Source organism: Mauremys mutica, chromosome 1, assembly GCF_020497125.1.
Source record: "Mauremys mutica isolate MM-2020 ecotype Southern chromosome 1, ASM2049712v1, whole genome shotgun sequence".
Lineage (NCBI taxonomy): Eukaryota > Metazoa > Chordata > Testudines > Geoemydidae > Mauremys > Mauremys mutica.
Genome location: NC_059072.1, coordinates 206,989,232 through 207,007,636, shown reverse-complemented (window position 1 = coordinate 207,007,636; position 18,405 = coordinate 206,989,232). Strand labels below are relative to the sequence as shown.

Below are 18,405 nucleotides of genomic sequence, written 5' to 3'. Positions count from 1 at the left end.
CCTTCCAAGCCTAAAGATAACCAGTACTTTTTTGCCAACTCTATGGGCTTGTCTACATTACCCACTGGATTGACGGGCAGCGATCGATCCAGTGGGGGTCGATTTATCGCGTCTAGATGCGATAAATCGACTGCCAAGCGCTTTCCCGTTGACTCCGGTACTCCAGAAGGGCAAGAGGTGCAAGCGGAGTCGACAAGAGAATGTCAGCGATCGACTTACCGCTGTGAAGACACCACGGTAAGTAGATCTTAGTATGTCAACTTCAGCTACATTATTCATGTAGCTGAAGTTGCGTAATTTAGATCGACCCCCCCCCCCCCCCAAACACACACACAGTGTAGACCAGGCCCATCTCTGAGGCACATGGAACAGAATTTTCTGGTCATGGACTATCTACCTACGTATCTAGCCCAGTGTCAGGCAGTAGCCACTACCTGTTGAAGAAAGACAAAAATCAATTTAAACACACACAGTCAAATGTAAAATGAGGTACAGTATGTGTGTGTAGGATTTTCTTCCTGATGCTTCAAAAAGTAAACTGACTATAACTGGCATGAGATTTGTTTTCACCTCGAGCTGTTTCTTGCATTACTGTGTAGAAACATTTAAGACTCGTGCAGAGAAGCCCTTGCATACTAGAGCTTATAACTAGGATTGGCGGAATTCTATTTTTTTAAATAATTTTGACAGATAATATTGATGTTTATTTTAAGCGTTTTTTATTTTTATTAATTTTTATATTAATTGGTTTAAATTTTCAGTTGCAGGAAACTGGGGTGGAGTCAAACAATAATTATTTAATAACAGTAGATATTGAGATTAAAAATTTAAAGTTTTATAACTATTAAAACACAAATTGTCAATATCATGTCAAGAACTATAATTCATCTTAACCAAAAAAAGCCAAGAAGCAATATCCTTAAATCAACAACTCAGACCTGTTGTTATTATTCATTCACTAGTCCATTTGTAACAAGCCTAACTTAAAAGTCTAAATCCACTGGATTTTTTACTGTAATAAGTTCTCAGGCAGTGTTTTTCCTACTTTCCCTATCTATAAATTTTGATTATTATTGATGGAATATTTTTCATCAGTTTGTGTATGGACAGTGATATTGACATTTATTGGTAAAAATCTAATCCTTCCAAGCCTGCTTATAGCCATGTTTGAAACAATTTTCAAGCACCATTCTAACAGATTGCATCAAACGAAGCCCAGTCTGCCTGAGCCTCATCTTCATGAGGAAGGCTAACAAGCATTAGACTGGGGCAGGCAAACATTTTGGCCTGAGGACCACATCGGGTTTCTGAAACTGTATGGAGGGCTGGTTAGGGGAGGCTGTGCCTCCTCAAACAGCCAGGCCTGGCCCAGCCCCTGCCCCCTATCTGACCTCCCCCTGCTTCTTGCTCCTGGACTCCCTGCCCAGGACTCCTGCCCTATCCAACCCCGGCCTGTTCCCTGATGCCCCCCCCTGCCCGGGACCCCTACCTCATCCACTCCCCTGCCCGCCCCTGGACCCCCTGCCTGCCCCCCTACCGCCCAATCCACCCCCCCCATCTTCCTGACTGTCCTCATGGGATCCCTGCCCCCATTCAACCCCCCGCCAACCTCTGACCACCCCCCAAACTCCCCTGCCCTCTATCCAACCAACCCCTCCACCCCGCTCCCTGCCCCCTTACCGCACTGCCTGGCGCACCAGTGGCTGGCAGCGCTACAGTCATGCCTCCTCCTACAGCACTGGGACAGGCAGCCATGCCACCCGGCTGGAGCCAGCCATGACACTGCACCGCCCAGAGCATTGCGCCTGTGCAATGAGCTGAGGCTGCAGGGGAGGGGGAACAGCATGGGAAAGGCCGGGGTCTAGCCCCGCACAGCTGGGAGCTCAAGGGCCAGGCAAGAGGGTCCCACAGGCCAGAAGTGGCCCGTGGGCCATAGTTTGCCTACCTCTGTATCAGCCACACCTTTCTCCTGTGGTGTGAGCATGACCAGACACGAAACTTGGGCTCTGCTAGGAGGGACAATGGCAGTCCTGGATACTGAGGCATGCTGACAGGCAAACAAGCTGGAATGGTCTGAAAATTTGCAATGACACATTCTCCAGATAGGCTCCAGTGCAGAGGGAGGCCTGTCTACAGTAGGGCACTGAGCCACATCACTTTGGCTGGGGCCAGAAAGGGCCAGCACAGCTCTGTGCTCCTAGCCACAGCACTGCTGCATGCGGGCAGGTCTCCCCGTAGGGTTGCCAGGTGTCTGGTTTTCAGTGGCTGGGAACCGTAGCCAATGGGAGTTGTGGGGGCAGCAAAGCCGCCTGGCCGCAACTCTGCGTAGGAGCCAGAGGGGGGACAAGACGCTGCTTCCAGGAGCTGCCTGAGGTAAGCACTGCCTGGAGCCTGCACCCCAACCCCCTGTCCCAGCCTTGACCCCCCTCCTGCCCTTCAAGCCCCTTGATCCCAGCCCAGAGCCCCCTCCTGCACCCCAAACCTCTCATCCCCAGCCCCACCCCAGAGCCCTCACCCCCCCACCGTGAAAACGAGCGAGGGCGGGCAGAGCGAGCGAGGGGGCGGGGCAGGGTGTTCTGCTTTGTGCGGGGGGCGGGGGGAAGTTGGCCACCCCAGGCTCCAGAGCGGCGAGGCCTCACTGCCCCGGCTGCCCAGCACAGGGGCAGCAGCAGCCTCAGTCTCTCTCCTCGGGGTGAGCAAAAGGCTGCGCCCTCCCAGCCCATGCACAGGCCCGCCCCCGCTCCAAGACGCATGCGCAGCACCTATGGCGCCGCCCCCCCTTGTGTAGAGGCTCCCTGTGGGCAGGTGAAGCACGGACAACATGACGCGTGCGCACTAGCCCCACCCCGCCGCTTACCCCGGCCAGGAAAACTGCCCCCGGGGAGTGGAGTGGCGGCAGAGCCCGGACGCATGCGCACCTGCTACTCTCCTTGCGCCCCTACCAGGGAGTCAGTGGCCCCTTGAGACAGTGCGCGCGGGGGCGCGGCTGGGTTCTGGCGCATGCGCCCCAGGCAGGAGCCACAGCCCTGGGGTGATGAGAACGGGAAGCCCCGCTAACGCGAGCCGGCCAAGCGGGGACAGGTGCTTGCGCCTCCCCCCCCCCGCCGCGGCAGCGCATCGTCCCCGCCGCTCACCTTGCGAGTCACGGCCCGGCCGCAGCCCAGCAGCGCGGAGGCGGCCATGTCTGTGTCCCCCGAACCGGCCCCCCAACGCCTCGGGGAAACACGGCACCAGCAGCAACGGTCCCCACCCCTCGGGGGCCTCGTTCTGAGTGTCCCCGCGGCGTGGGCGGGGCCTCGGTGCAGCGCCTCCCTCCCCCGGCAGGCAGCGTTCCGTCTGCCCCGCCCCCCGCCGCCAGCCCCTCGCCCCGCCCCGCCCCTTCCCCCCGTTCGCTGGCGCTGCTGGCCGCAGGCGTGACGGCCCCTCTCACGTGAGCAGCCCCCGCCCCCTGCGAGGGGACCGGCCCCCCTCTCACAGCGGAGGAAGCTGAAGCCCAGAGTGTAAAGTCAGGGTGAGCTGCCCAAGAGCACGTCCAGCGAAACAGGAGAAGCGCTGGGGCCCTCTTGGGTCCTGGGAAGCGCATACTCCAGCTTGGTGACAGGGGTAGGAGGTCTTATGTCCCTGATACTGCGGTCATGACTTCACAGCACAGGACTATCCGGCCCCTGTATAAACTAAGTGCCAGTCCTGAAGCATCCAAAGAACGGGAGAGAAGGTTGGCTATGATCGTTTGTAAAGACAAAGATTTTCCAACAAGACACTGTTAGCTCTTGTCAGTGTAGTTTTCTAAGGCCTCAATCCTGCAAAACACCAACTACTAAACAGAGGGCTTATTACCTCCAGTATTAAGTGTTGTGCAAGATTAGATCTTGATTTTGCAGGGAACCAGTATATTAGCAAGGAGTATGCCATAAAATTAATTTTTTGCTTGGAAATAGGAACACAGTGCATAACAAAGTCTAAATAGCTTGCAATAACAGGTGAAGGTGCAGCGACATTTTAAAAATACCTTAACTAGTTATAGTGATATTAGGAAAACACTTTTAAACAGAGTGCTAAATGAAATAAGTAGTATCAATTACCTTTTAGGACTGTATGCACACAATCAATGCCCTGAAGTATCCAGTGTTACTATCTAGAACGAGAAAAGAGTCCTGTGGCACCTCATAGACTAACAGACGTTTTGGAGCATGAGCTTTCGTGGGTGAATACCCACTTCGTTGGATGCATCCAACGAAGCGGGTATTCATCCACGAAAGCTCATGCTCCTATACGTCTGTTAGTCTATGAGGTGCACAGGACTCTTCTGCTTTTACAGATCCAGACTAACACGGCTACCCCTCTGATACTATCTAGAATGATATTTTCTAACATTTATAGAACATACACTAGGACTCCTTTTTCAAAATACTGTTCAAACATTAACTAATAATTATCGGAGTACATGTCAAGTAAGTACACAGTGTTGTCCATATTTTACAAATGGGGAAACTGAACAATCAAGGCCATAAATTCTCTGTCTCAAAGTTCTCAGCATAGTTTGACAATTTACTTTTATGCAGGTTCCTGTGCGTAGAGCTCTTTGTAGGATCAGAACCTAAATTACTTCGCCCAGGACCTATGGTAAGTATGTGACACATGTAGGGTTTAGAACTCAGGAAAACTGCCTTCTTAGCCTTAGTTCATACCACTAAACTACACTGCCTTCTGAAACTATACTTAAATAAACTGTTACTTACAGAGACTTTTATAAAAAAGAAAAATCTAGGCACTGAAGTGTAGCAAATTTAGATTGAATCACTTCTAGTTTATATAGTCATAGTATCATTTGTATTGATATTAATTAAAACTTCCTGCTTTTTAATAAAATCTTGCCTTTCTATAAAGCTTTGCCTGATGAAAGTTATAATTTACATAGACCAAAAGTAGAACAGACTTATCTGATCATTTGAGGGAAAATACCTTTGATTCTTAGGCCCCACTTCTAGAAACATCCATGTATGAGTAATTTTACAGACATGAATTATCTCATTAACTTCAGTCAAACTACTCATGCATAAATTTAAAGTGTCTGCAAAATCTGGGGTATTAGTCAATGTTTAAGGGACATTGTCAATTTGCATTTTTTATTAATTTAAAAATATTCAGTGTTCTTATAGGTTTCAGAAGAAGTGAGCTGCAGCTCACGAAAGCTCATGCTCAAATAAATTTGTTAGTCTTTAAGGTGCCACAAGTACTCCTGTTCTTTTTAGTGTTCTTATAGTAAGTCTATAAATAGTATGTCCTGATAGTTTAAAAAAAATCCTTTAGAACATATAAATATAGAGGCTTTCCTGTTCCTTTCTTTATATTTATCAGAAGGGAGCTTTGGTTGAGCATGGGATCCAGGATGCCAAACATCCTCAGGCCCACTCTTTTTTACCTCTTCTCTTTGTGCTACTTGTTCTGTTTCAGCTGTCCTGTGACTGTTATTGATTAGCTCTCCTTGCAAAGCCCCAGGGAAGGGAAAGCACCATTAACAAAGCAGTCTATCACTAAGTAATCACAAATGTGTTAAGGGCTATTTTGCAATGTATTTAAAATTATTCCACATTATTTTCATGTTTTGAGGATAGAGTTCCAAATATGGCATGGGAACACAAAAGTACAGTCACACAAAACATACGCTGCAGCTTATTGGAAACCCAACAACTGGATCAACTGATTTGGCTGCCAGCCACATATGATAACAGTATAGAATATAACCAGCAATTTGTGCTGAAGACAGCATCACAGAGAAGTTTGGAGTGTGTCTCTGCACTACAGTCACACAGGTAATGTATTCACATTCCAAATTTTTGCAGGTATTTCCTTAATATTTTCTTCTTCAGAGAGCTGCAAATCCCTGTCAGAAATCAGAGGAAATCTTTCTCCTAACTTTTTAAAAAAATACATTTCCCTCAATCTTGTGACCACCTCCTCCCTTTTCTGTCTTCTTTGTCCAAATTTCTCGTCGGATGCAAAAGCAGCCTTTGTACATTGGATGGTTTTTAATTGCTTGAGTTATCAGAAAAGAAAACACAAAAGAATTGAAAAGGGACATCTGGCAAAGGCTTCAAATTTTTCAATAAACTTATTGCACATAATACAGCTGTGCCATTGTAGTTCTGTAGCATAGATGCTTCCTACATCACTGGAATGGGATTTTTCTACCTTTTTGAGTGGTGGTAGCTAGCTCAATGAAATAACTTTTCTGTTGATCTAACTCTTTGGGGCAGACATGACTAGGTCAACCTAACTACACTGTACAGAACATGAAATTTTTCACAGCCCCGAGGGCTGTACTTAGATCAATCTAATTTTTAAGCAGAAACCAGGCCTCAGAAAGAGGTATTACTGGCAGTAAGGTCTCTGTAAGCACTTGGGTTGTCCTTTGTTTGCTTTTGAAACCATGCATGAAAGATTACAGGTAACTGATTAGAAGTGATCAAATAGAAATCCAGCCACCCAGATTCTGAAGTCCAGGAACCTCTTTGCCTCAACATTCAAACACTTCTTCTATTTGGTCTTCTGTGCAGATCTTACTGTTTGAAACAACCTTCATCTTTCTACAAAAAGAACAGAAGTACTTGTGGCACCTTAGAGACTAAGGTACCACAAGTACTCCTGTTCTTTTTGTGGATACAGACTGACATGGCTGCTACTCTGAAACCTTCATCTTTCTGCCTCTCTCTCTCTTTTTTAATCTCAACTAGGATCATCTTTTTCTTCCCTTGCCTATCCTCTTAATTTATGTCCCTCTGCCATTATTTAACTCTTAATTACCTAAAGCCTCTTGGGAATTTACAATGGGTATAACAGACACTACCCAAACTATCTGCAATTTATTACAGGACTGAGGCTTCAAGTTGCACTGTACTGAACAGGGAAAAAATAACAAGAAAAAAAAATCTCAGCTAGGAGAGGTCAATCCCATCTGATGTATTACAGCACCTAGCACAAGGTGGTCCAGGTCCATGACTAAGGCTTCTAGGCACTACAGAAGTATAAATAAAAATACTCTTCAAAACACCTCTCCACGCCAGAGCTCTAATTCTGCTGGTTGCACCACAGCCCAGCTGCTGGCCTAGCTCCGCCCGGCCTGCTGGGCAGGGGCCCACGCTGGGATCACAAGGCGGGACGCACGCGCATGGGAGGGAACGAGGACTGCGTGTACCCAGCGCGTGCTGCTGCCGCCAGCCTCACCCTTCCTGTATGTTACTGCGCAGGCGCAGCCCGCCGAGCCCCCGCGGCAGAAGGGAGGAGTCCACTGTACGTCATTAGTCAGCGCGCGTTGTGGTGTGACGTCCACACCGTGCGTCGGCTACTAGGTTAACCGCGGCTGGGGGGCGCGCGCACGTGGGCGGCTGTCCGCATGGAGGCGGCAGCGGCGGGATGTCGCGGCCCGGGGCTGGCGCTCTGCGGAGCTCTCATGGCTGCCAGCGGCGGGAGCCGCTTCCTAGCAGCTCGCTACCAGGAGCCCAGGTCAGTGCGGGGTCCCGGCGCTGCCCGGGGGAGGCGGCCGGGATGGTGAGCGCGATTCGCCGCCCGGCAGCGTGTGTATGGCGGGCTGGGGAGCTGATGGGGGGAACGTATCCGGTCTTTAAACCCCACCCCGTCCAATGAGATGTCTGCGTAACCCGCCCCCACCCCCGGCCGCCTTCCTGGGAGTTCAGGAGCATCAGTCCTGCCCCCTGGGCTCCAGATGACATTTCAGTCCCTTTAAAACCAGTTGAGGGTGAATGCCCGGCACGACTGGAGATGAATGTATCTTTCTTAACTGTGTGTAACTTTATTTGACTACCGTGTATGCTGATTATTCTTATACCTTGCGAATTCTAAATATATCTGGGCATTGTTTAAAGGGATACTGCTAAAGTTAGAGGCACCATCCACTTGAAACTTAATCACTTTAAAAAGTTGGTTATAAGTACGGCTAGGTGTTAAAGTATCCTCTGACTCTGCTACTATTTTTTGTGGTTTTATATCACACTGCATCTGAAATGTTTTTCTCCTGTTGTATGAGTCTCTCTCTCTCATAGCATCGGGGGAAAGGGTGAAACTGATTATACACACACTGTTGTCATGCTCAAGGTACATCCCCAATTCTGCAAATGCATATACACACACATGCTTAATTACATGTATGTAAAAAGCATAAGTTTTTGTGGACTAAAACCCACTTCATCATTAATCCATGAAGGCTTATGCCCCCAAAATGTTAGTTTCTAAGGTGCCACAAGTACTCCTCCTTCTTTTTGCTGATACAGACTAACACGGCTTCCACTCTGATATATGTATGTAATTAGTTTCACAGACTTCAGTGGGGACTACTAATGTCTATCTAATCAAGTCTGAGCTCAAGTATTTGTAGGATTGGGGTCTAAAACTGAAAAAGCAGTATTTTCTCTCTAATTTCTCAAATTTTAGCTATTCTAACCATGGGAAGGTTAAATATTCCCATTTATCTCTCTCTCTTTTTTTTTTTAAAGTTGAAGGCATTTCTTTTATCAAGGTTTTATTTGGGGCCTTTTAAGACTTAAACATGTTCTGAATAAGTATTATCCGTGCAACATTGTTACAATAACTACACCACTGGATTACCCAGCAACAATAGAGCCAGCATGGTTGGTTTGTTTGTGTGCTTATTACACCATCCTTCAGTAGAAGGATCTTCTCCTAAGGGCTATGCAGATAGCATGGCAAGATGATGTAAACAAGCATGCACATGTGGGACAAAGCAAGGTCTTGATTTCTCAATCTCCAGTAACAGGAGTATATGGATATTTGTTACACAAATTATTCATGTACAAAGAATAACATTTTAAGCCTACTAGTCTGATTCCTGGCAGTTTGTACAGAACCAGTTTATGCTTGTCACATTGATTTCTGGAATCACAGTAAATGCCAAAATAGAGATTTCAAGAGCAGATGGCAAATACAGTTGAGAGACTAGTAGAAGTAAAATATTCATGGCTTTTCACTGAAAAAAAAATCACTGTTGCTTTCCTATTGACTAATGGCTTCTGTTTGGTTTGCATGTGGCATATGAGGTGCCAAACTTCAACAACTAATGAGTAATCTGGGGATGCCTTTGAGGTGCCAGGGGGTGTTGGCAGCAGAGGCAAGGAGACATAATAAAGTATATAATTATGGTGTATTACAAATGAATCAGCACCCTTCATGGGAAAACAGTGATTTTTTTGTAACCCTTTTATTTCCAGTGTTGATGATCTCTTCATGTATGACTGCATCACTGCAGGCAAGAAGTCTCAAGAAGACAGAGGGTGAGAGATTTTTGTATAAACTCTTCACTACCTTTTCAGAGGGTGGATCACTTCCTCTGATGATGTGATGTTGAATAGAATAAAGTGAATAAATTAGGAATGCCTAGTGATGTGAGATGACTGGCCTAATTTCTAGTTGTTTTATCTGTTTCGCTAATTTATGTATTTTGCTTAGATTGGGTCAGATGGTGAAAGATTGTTTAAAAGGAACATGGGCAATTTAATCAACGCTTCTATGTGATTTTATCTAAACTTACAAGAATTGAAAAGAAATTAGGGTGGAGGAGAAATCTATCTTTTAATTGTACTTTGAGCATTGGACAGTACTTTACCTATAGTCAGTTCCGATGTTTCCCCTGGATGCTTAGATTTAGATCCTACATCAAGGTCTGCCAGCACAGACCTCGGTACATAGGTAAGCAGAGATTGATGCAGGATTGGGCCCTGTTTTCCTCTCATTGGTTTCAGTCTTTTACACAGTAACAGGAGAGAGAAACTTTCGAAATAGGAAAACCTGATTATAAAGCTACAAAAGCTTAGGTAGATATTTAAGTGCAGGTATAGTACTTCAAGGTTCTGTTTTTAAAATTAGATTTCTAGTTGACTATACCCCTATAGGTACTGTTTTAATTATTTTTTTTTGAATAAGTGGAATTTAGATCTAACTTTATAGATTTAGTTTAGGTTGGGGCAGTCAAGCGATTAAAAAAAAAGTAATTGTGATTAATCGTGCGATTAATCATGCTGTTAAACAATAATAGAATACCATTTATTTAAATATTTTTGGATGTTTTCTACATTTTCAAATATATTGATTTTAATTGTAACACAGAATACAAAATGTACAGTGCTCACTTATATATTACAAATACTTGCACTGTAAAAAATCAAAAGAAATCATATTTTTCAATTCCCCTATTACAACTATTGTAGTGCAGTCTCTTTATGGTGAAGGTGCAACTTACAAATGTAGATTATTTTTTTCTTTTTTGTTAAATAACTGCACTGAAAAACAAAACAGTGTAAAACTTTAGAGCCTACAAGTCTACTCAGTCCTACTTCTTGTTAAGCCAATCGCTAAAACAAACAAGCTTGTTTACATTTGCGGGATATAATGCTGCCTGCTTCTTATTTACAGTGTCACCTGAAAGTGAGAATAGTTGTTCACGTGGCACTTTAGCATATCTGGCATGTAAATACCTTGCAGTGCTGGCTACAAAACATTTGTATGTCCCTTCATGCTTCAGTCACCATTCCAGCTTCCATGCTGATGATGCTCATTAAAAAAATAACACGTTAATTAAATTTGTTACTGAACTCCTTGGGGAGAATTGTATACCTCCTGCTCTGTTTTACCCATATTCTGCCATATATTTCATGTTATAGCAGTCTTGGATGATGACCCAGCACGTGTTGTCCGATTTAAGATTTAAGAACTGCAGATTTGACAAAATGCAAAGAAGGTACCAATGTGAGATTTCTAAAAATAGCTACAGCTCTTGACCCAACGTTTAAAAATCTGAAGTGCCTTCCAAAATCTGAGAGGGACAAGGTGTGCAGCATGCTTTCAGATGTCTTAAAAGAGCAATACTGCGATGTGGAAACCCGAACCACCAAAATTGAAAATCAGCCTTCTGCAGTAGGCATCTGACTCAGATGATGAAAATGAATATGCATTGGTCTGCACTGTTTTGAATAGTTATTGAGCAGAACCCGTCATCAGCATCTGGAATGGTGGTTGAAATATGATGGGATATACAAATCTTTAGCACATCTGGCATGTAAATATCTTGCGATGCTGGTTACAACAGTGCCATGCGAACGCCTAGTCTCACTTTCAGGTGACATTGTAAATAAGAAGCAGGCAGCATTATATCCCACAAATGTAAACAAACTTGTTTGTCTTAGCGATTTGCTTAACAAGAAGTAGGACTGAGTAGACTTTTGTAGGCTCTAAAGTTTTACACTGTTTTTTTTCAGTGCAGTTATGTAACAGAAAAAAAATCTACATTTATAAGTTGCGCTTTCATGATAAAGAGATTGCACTACAGTACTTGTATTAGGTGAATTGAAAAATATGATTTATTTTGTTTTTTTACAGTGCACATACTTGTAATAAAAAAAGTGAGCATTGTATACTTAGAATTCTATGTTGTAATTGAAGTCACTATATTTGAAAATGTAGAAAAACATTCAAAAATATTTAATAAGTTTCAATTGGGATTCTATTGTTTAACAGCGCAATGAAAACTGCGATTAATCACGATTAATGCTGTTGGCAGTTTGATATGTTTCTCTTTTAAGTAAGTATGCTTAAAGCTGTCTGTTCATGAATAAACCATTTTCTCCTTTCTGTATTTTAGACAGGATGGACAGCCAGCAATTAAAGCAAGCGATGATATTCTTGCTTTTGCCTTCTCCTCATCAGGAGGCTATTTTGCTTTGACTGATGACAACAAACGCCTGGTTCTTTTTCGTACTAAGCCTTGCTGGGAATGCCTTAGTGTCAGGTAAGGAATCAGGATATTGAGTGTCCGTGTATTATAAATTGGAATGACTGCCATTTTAATACTGTAAATATCAGCAGGATTTGGGGCACAGCTATTTGTTACTACTGGCTTCTCCCCCTTTCCTCTAATTTGCTTGAGTGAATTTAATGCTGGTGGAAGTGAGGGGCCAGTGTTAAGAGGTTAAGCCAGAAATGGTGTCTGTACTCTGCAAGCTTCCCTCTAAAAGTTTCCAATTTTCCTCCATTTTGACTTGCATCCTTTTTTTTTCTGCAAAAGCCCATTAAAATGTATACAGCACACTAGCTTTGGGAAGGCAAGCTTTTGGCCAAGGGTATAAGGGGAAAAAAAATCTCTTCACTTGTTACAAAAAGTATCTTTTGGATATTTAAAAACAGAGCGCCCCTCTCGGCTCTGTGTGAACACTCAATCTTAAAGAACCACACCTAAGCAGTACTCCAGCTACTGATGTAATCCAAATAGGTTTGCAGGAGAGAGGATCTTAAGGAGCTTCTGGAGGCTGTTCTAAAAATCTGTCCTTATGTACAAGTTATGTATTGCATGCCTTCTCTTCTCTAACCCCCTCCTTTTGAATCTCTTACTGTCCACTAGAGGTCTTCCTGTAATAAATCTTTCTCTGCTGATTGTGATCGTTTTCTATATGAAGACACGTAGGACTTTTCAAAAGCAAAATCTTGGCAGATTAAGCTTCCACTTATATTGATCTCTGAAGAATGCTAGATTCTTGTCCCATCTACAAAGCAGAATGGAACTGTATTATTGGATTCCCCCCTCAGTTCTACCTGTGGTGTAGCTGCTGGACCTCTAGTGTCTTGCCCAGTGTCATATAGGAAGTCTGTAGCAGACCTAGAAATAATAGAAAGGAACTCCCATTTTAGTGCTTTAACCTCAAGGTCATCCTTCTTTTCTTGTGATTAGGGTTGTTACTTTAATTTATTAGGCTGCGTACATCAGCTTGCAACAAAAGCAAATCTTAAAAAGGCATTGAAGTGGTTTCAAGTACTACATCTGCTATTGAGTCCCCTCTTCCCACCCCCCGTCCAACTTCCTGTCATCTGACAACCACATTTTCCCATTTTAAAAATGTTTGTTCCCTCTTGCTGTGTTGGAGACCTATACAAGGAAATGGAGAAATCGAATAACTGCATGGTGCAGTCAAGTGCACAGGTAAACAAACAGTGCTCTAATCTCTTTTGGTCAGTCTTATAAAAAGTAAATATACACATTAGAAATTGAGAAGTGATAAGTTGATGAGCTCCTGCATCACTTGCTGATCAGTACTTTTTCACTGTGGAAATCCATGGTCAGGGATATCTAATTAGCATCTCTGGGTATATACACTGCGACTAAAAACCCACAGCTGGCCTGTGCCAGCGGACTCAGGCTCCTGGGGCTCGGACTAAAGCACTGTTTATATTGTGGTATAAACATTTGGGCTTCAGCTGCAGCCTGAGCTCTGGGACCTTTCCACCTGGCAGGGTCCTAGAGCCTGGGCTCCAGCCTGAGCCCGAACATCTACACTGCAATTAAACAGCCCCTAAGCCTGAGCTCTCTGAGCTCGAGTCAGCTGGCATGGGCCAGCCGTGGGTTTTTAATTGCAGTGTAGACATACCTTCACAATGTGTGACTGTGTTGCTGGCACATAACTCTGCAGTTTTTGATTACATTTTACTGCGTGAATTTTGATTAATCTCACCACAGAGCCTACTTGTCTCTTGTCATTGTTTTGCAGTTTCTGCTTTTTCTGGTGAGAGTGATAACCATTCTATGGAAATATTGCTGCTGTTTTATGCAGTCAGACCCCAAGTCTAGGCTGACTTTAGCCAGAACTATCATGAATTTTACCTCTGTTTCCTCATGCATCCACTTCTTCTCACTGCCCCAAAGGAATAGTACTGTCCTCTACCCTGTTTTTATCATCTTTAACTCTGAGGCGTACAGGATAATTCCTGGATTTTCAGTTTTCTGCTAGACTGTCAGCTTGGAACCCAGGTGGATTTTGCCAGGAATTCTGTAACATCACTTTCTTCCATTAGGAAACTGGGAATACCAAAAAACAACAATCATTGCATGGGAAGATAACTCTAAAATAAGTTTGAGCTCCACATTCTGGTGTGAGATGAAATCAATATCAGCGGTTTGTGGCAAGATATGTAGCAAGCCTAATACAATGCTGGCACCTGCTGGAGAGTCATGAATACACGACAACTTCTGTATCTGCTGCATAGCAATAAAGGTAGGGCCAAAAACAAAGTCCCATATGTTGTATAAAGTATCCAGCTAGTCAGCAAGCTAGAAAGTAACCTATTCCTATACTAGTGCATCCTAAAGCTCTAATGAATTCATAGTTGATAGCGTCTTATAAGCCATAAAGATTTGAAAAACAGCTTACTTTAAAAGTCCTAAAATGACAGTGGAGTATATTGACTTAAGCCCTATATCGGGGTCGGCAACCTTTCAGAAGTGGTGTGCTGAGTTTTCATTTAATCACTCTAATTTAAGGTTTAGCGTGCCAGTAATACATTTTAATGTTTTTAGAAGGTCTCTTTCTATAAGTCTATTATATATAACTAAACTATTGTATTTAAAGTAAATAAGGTTTTTAAAATGTTTAAGAAGCTTCATTTAAAATTAAATTAAAATGCAGGGCCCCCCGGACCGGTGGCCAGGACCCGGGCAGTGTGAGTGCCACTGAAAATCAGCTCGCGTGCCGCCTTTGGCATGTGTGCCATAGGTTGCCTACCCCTGCCCTATATAATGCTTTTTCACCCCAGGGATCGTTGCATTTCAGTGGTGGGTGAGGTCCTTTATTTACCCAGGAGTCTTAAGGCATAAATTAATCCACAGTTGCACTGAGCAATTTGGATGAAAAGTGATCTAGAAATAAAAAATAATAGCAGCAGCAATAATTATTAAATTATAAATACAGTTTTAAAGCAAAATAAGAGTGAAATCTGTTTTCAAACTCAGCTGCCAATTATCAGGTGGTTGTCCATGATCTTAGAGGAGAGGAAAGTGATCAGGAACAGTCAGCATGGATTCACCAAGGGCAAGTCATGCCTGACTAACCTAATTGCCTTCTATGAGGAGATAAGTGGGTCTGTGGATCAGGGGAAAGCAGTGGACGTGTTATTCCTTGACTTTTTAGCAAAGCTTTTGATACGGTCTCCCACAGTATTCTTGCCGGCAAGTTAAAGAAGTATGGGCTGGATGAATGGACTATACGGTGGATAGAAAGCTGGCTAGATTGTTGGGCTCAACGGGTAGTGATCAATGGTTCCATGTCTAGTTGGCAGCCAGTTTCAAGCGGAGTGTCCCAAGGGTCAGTCCTGGTGCTGGTTTTGTTCAATATCTTCATTAATGATCTGGAGGATGGCGTGGACTGCACTCTCAGCAAGTTGGCAGATGACACTAAACTGGGAGGAGTGGTAGATATGCTGGAGGGTAGGAATAGGATACAGAGGGACCTAGACAAATTAGAGGACTGGGCCAAAAGAAATCTGAGGTTCAATAAGGACAAGTGCAGAGTCCTGCACTTAGGGTGGAAGAATCCCATGCACTGCTACAGACTGAGGACCGAATGGCTGGGCAGCAGTTCTGCAGAAAAGAACCTAAGGGTTACAGTGAACGAGAACTGGATGAGAGTCAACAGTGTGCCCTTGTTGCCAAGAAGGCTAACAGCATTTTAGGCTGTATAAGTAGGGGTATTGCCAGCAGATTGAGGGATGTGATCATTCCCCTCTATTCGACATTGGTGAGGCCTCATCTGGAGTACTGTGTCCAGTTTTGGGCCCCACCCTACAAGAAGGATGTGGAAAAATTGGAAGGAGTCCAGCGGAGGGCAACAAAAATTATTAGGGGGTTGGAGCACATGACCTACGAGGAGAGGCTGAGGGAACTGGGATTGTTTAGTCTGCAGAAGAGAAGAATGAGGGGGGATTTGATAGCTGCTTTCAACTACCTGAAAGGGGGTTCCAAAGAGGATGGATCTAGACTGTTCTCAGTGGTAGCAGATGACAGAACAAGGAGTAATGGTCTCAAATTTGCAGGGGGGGAAGTTTAGGTTGGATATTAGGAAAAACTTTTTCAGTAGGAGGGTGGTGAAGCACTGGACTGGGTTACCTAGGGAGGTGGTGGAATCTCCTTCCTTAGAGGTTTTTAAGGTCAGGCTTGACAAAGCCCTGTCTGGGATGATTTAGTTGGGAATTGGTCCTGCTTTGGGCAGGGGGTTGGACTAGATGACCTCCTGAGGTCCCTTCCTACCCTGATATTCTATGATTCTATAATTATCTGCCTTGTGAAAGGTGACGACAAAATCATAATTAAGGCTACGATATAGTTACAGAGGTCACGGATTCCATTACTTTACTGGACCTCTGTGACTTCTAGGGCTTCAGGAGGAGAAGGAGGCAGCACTGTGTGCCTCTGCCTGCAACTGGGGCTGGATGAAACTACGACCCTGCAGTTCCAGCCCTACGGCTTCCCAGGCTTGGTGGGGGCTGCAGCTGGGGCCACGCACCCCTGTCTCGCAACTGTAGCCAGCTCTGGAGTGGGGCTGTGTGCGGCCATGATGGGGGGGGCTCAGCCTGACATTCCCCCTCTCTTCTCTTCCCCCCCCCCCGGGACTCCATTCCTCCCCCTACCTAGCCCTGTCCCCCCCAGTTATTTTTAGTAAAGTAATGGACAGGTCATGGGCTCTGAATTTTTGTTTATTGCCCGTAACCTGTTTGTGACTTTTACTAAAAATAACCATGATAAAATCTTCACATTAATAATAATCACAAACTAGTGATCCTGTATTGCCTTAAGTGGCTGATATCAGCTGTTGCAAAGGAAACTCTGAACTCAAATCCTAGTGACTAAGTGTAATGCAAGTGCATAGCCACGCCCTTGTCTTATTTCCTGCACATCTTTATAAGAACCTCATAAGGTGCAAAAGGATGAGGAAAGCTGCTGTGTGTAAGGTGCATCTGAGTCTGCTCCCTTTTGTGCACCTTAAGAGCTACACAGCTGGGGATAATGCAAATTTATCTAGCTATGATGTTCCTAAGGCTCACATCAGAGGAGCTTCCTCTTGCAGTAAGATGCATGAGACAGGGTGTACTGTCTCCAAATAGGGCCAGTACCTAGAATTTACACATGTTGTTATTGACAAGATATTGCAAATCAGGAGAGCTTCCAAGTCTCCCTCCCCATGGTTCTTATGCACATTTTGTGAGTGTAGTATTTTATTTTAAGTTAGGAAAGTCCATCCAATTTTGTTTGGAAGATAAAAACGGCCATGCTGGGTCAGACCAATGGTCCATCTAACTCAGTAACCTGTCTTCCAGCAGTGGCCAGTGCCAGATGCTTCAAAGAGAATGAACAGAACAGGGCAATCATCAAGTGATCCATCCTCTGTTGTCCAGACCCAGCTTCTGGCAGTCAGAGGTTTAGGGATACCCAGAGCATTGGGATTGCATCCACAGGTTGATTGTGTGAAGTACTTCCTTTTTGTTTGTTTTAAACCTGCTGCCTTCAATTTCGTTGGATGATCCCTGGTTCCTCTATTATGTGAAGGGATAAATAAATAACACTTCCTTATTCACTTTCTCCGTATCATTCATGGTTTTGTAGACATCTATCATGTCCCCCCTTGGTTGTCTTTTCTCCACTTTGAATAGTCCCAGTCTTTTTAATCTCTCCTCATATGGAAGCTGTTCCATACCCTTAATCTGTACCTTTTCTGTACCTTCTCTGTACCTTTTCATTTCTAATACCGTATTGTCCTGAGTATAGGCCGCACTTTTTCCCCCTAATCTAAGTCTTTAAACTAGGGGTGCGGCCTATAAGCGGGATCTTGCAAAAAAAAACAAAACAATAAAAATACTTTAAATCCCAGCCGCGGCGGGGAATCAGAGGGCTCTGGGCTGCCCGCCGCGGTGGGGAGCCCAGAGCCCTTTAAATCTCAGCCGCGGCGGGGAATCAGAGCGCTCTGGGCTGCCCGCCGCAGCGGGGAGCCCAGAGCCCTTTAAATCTCAGCCGCGGCGGGGAATCAGAGCGCTCTGGGCTGCCCGCCGCGGCGGGGAGCCCAGAGCCCTTTAAATCCCAGCCACGGCGGGGAATCAGAGGGCTCTGGGCTGCCCCCGTGGCCGCATCGCCCGTCCCCGTCCCCACGTCCCCCACCGCCCGGCTCCGGCCCCGGCCCCGCATCCCTTCCCGGCCGCCCTACTCTGGCCGGCCAGCTACCTGGCTCTGGCTGTCCGGCTCCCGCCACATCCTCCAGCTCTGGGCTCCGGCCGCGTGACTCCTGCCCCGGCCCAGCATCCCGGGGCTCCTGGCTCCAGCCGCAGCCGGACTGTAGTGCCGCCAGCCACATCCTGGCAGCGCAGTAAGGGGGCAGGGAGGGGGTGTTGGAGAGAGGGCAGGGGGGGTCGGGGTGGGGGGTGGATAGGGGTTGGGGGGATCAGAGGGCAGGGAACAGGGGGATTGAATAGGGGCAAGGGTCCTGGTGGGGCAGTTAGAAAGGATCAGGGGATGGATGGGGCGATGGGAGGCAGTCAGGGGCAAGGGTTCCAGGGGCTGTCAGGGGA

The 18,405-nt window shown here is 45.3% G+C and overlaps 2 protein-coding genes across 8 annotated transcripts in view; one reads left to right on the top strand and one right to left on the bottom strand.

Annotated features, from left to right (window-relative positions):
- The window catches only part of NDUFV3 (NADH:ubiquinone oxidoreductase subunit V3), an 85,048-nt gene that overhangs the window by 15,696 nt on the left and 50,947 nt on the right, over window positions 1-18,405 (bottom strand). Inside the window, exons 1-2 of one of the 5 annotated variants that reach the window (XM_045002567.1) lie at window positions 3,135-3,323; window positions 1,963-2,073 (exon numbers count right to left, since the gene is read on the bottom strand). The exons of 2 other annotated variants lie outside the window; for them this stretch is intronic. In XM_045002567.1, coding sequence (XP_044858502.1) covers window positions 1,963-2,073; window positions 3,135-3,182 — 159 coding nt within the window. In that variant the 5' untranslated portion in view covers window positions 3,183-3,323. Of the gene's footprint in view, window positions 1-1,945; window positions 2,074-2,857; window positions 2,938-3,134; window positions 3,324-18,405 lie in introns of those variants that run through there. 2 more of the 5 variants (XM_045002566.1, XM_045002571.1) reach the window with 2 other exon arrangements.
- WDR4 (WD repeat domain 4) overlaps window positions 7,316-18,405 on the top strand; it is a 33,713-nt gene continuing 22,623 nt past the window's right edge. Inside the window, exons 1-3 of one of the 3 annotated variants that reach the window (XM_045002572.1) lie at window positions 7,316-7,503; window positions 9,243-9,305; window positions 11,669-11,815. In XM_045002572.1, coding sequence (XP_044858507.1) covers window positions 7,394-7,503; window positions 9,243-9,305; window positions 11,669-11,815 — 320 coding nt within the window. In that variant the 5' untranslated portion in view covers window positions 7,316-7,393. Of the gene's footprint in view, window positions 7,504-7,737; window positions 7,801-9,242; window positions 9,306-11,668; window positions 11,816-18,405 lie in introns of those variants that run through there. The other 2 variants (XM_045002573.1, XM_045002574.1) reach the window with 2 other exon arrangements.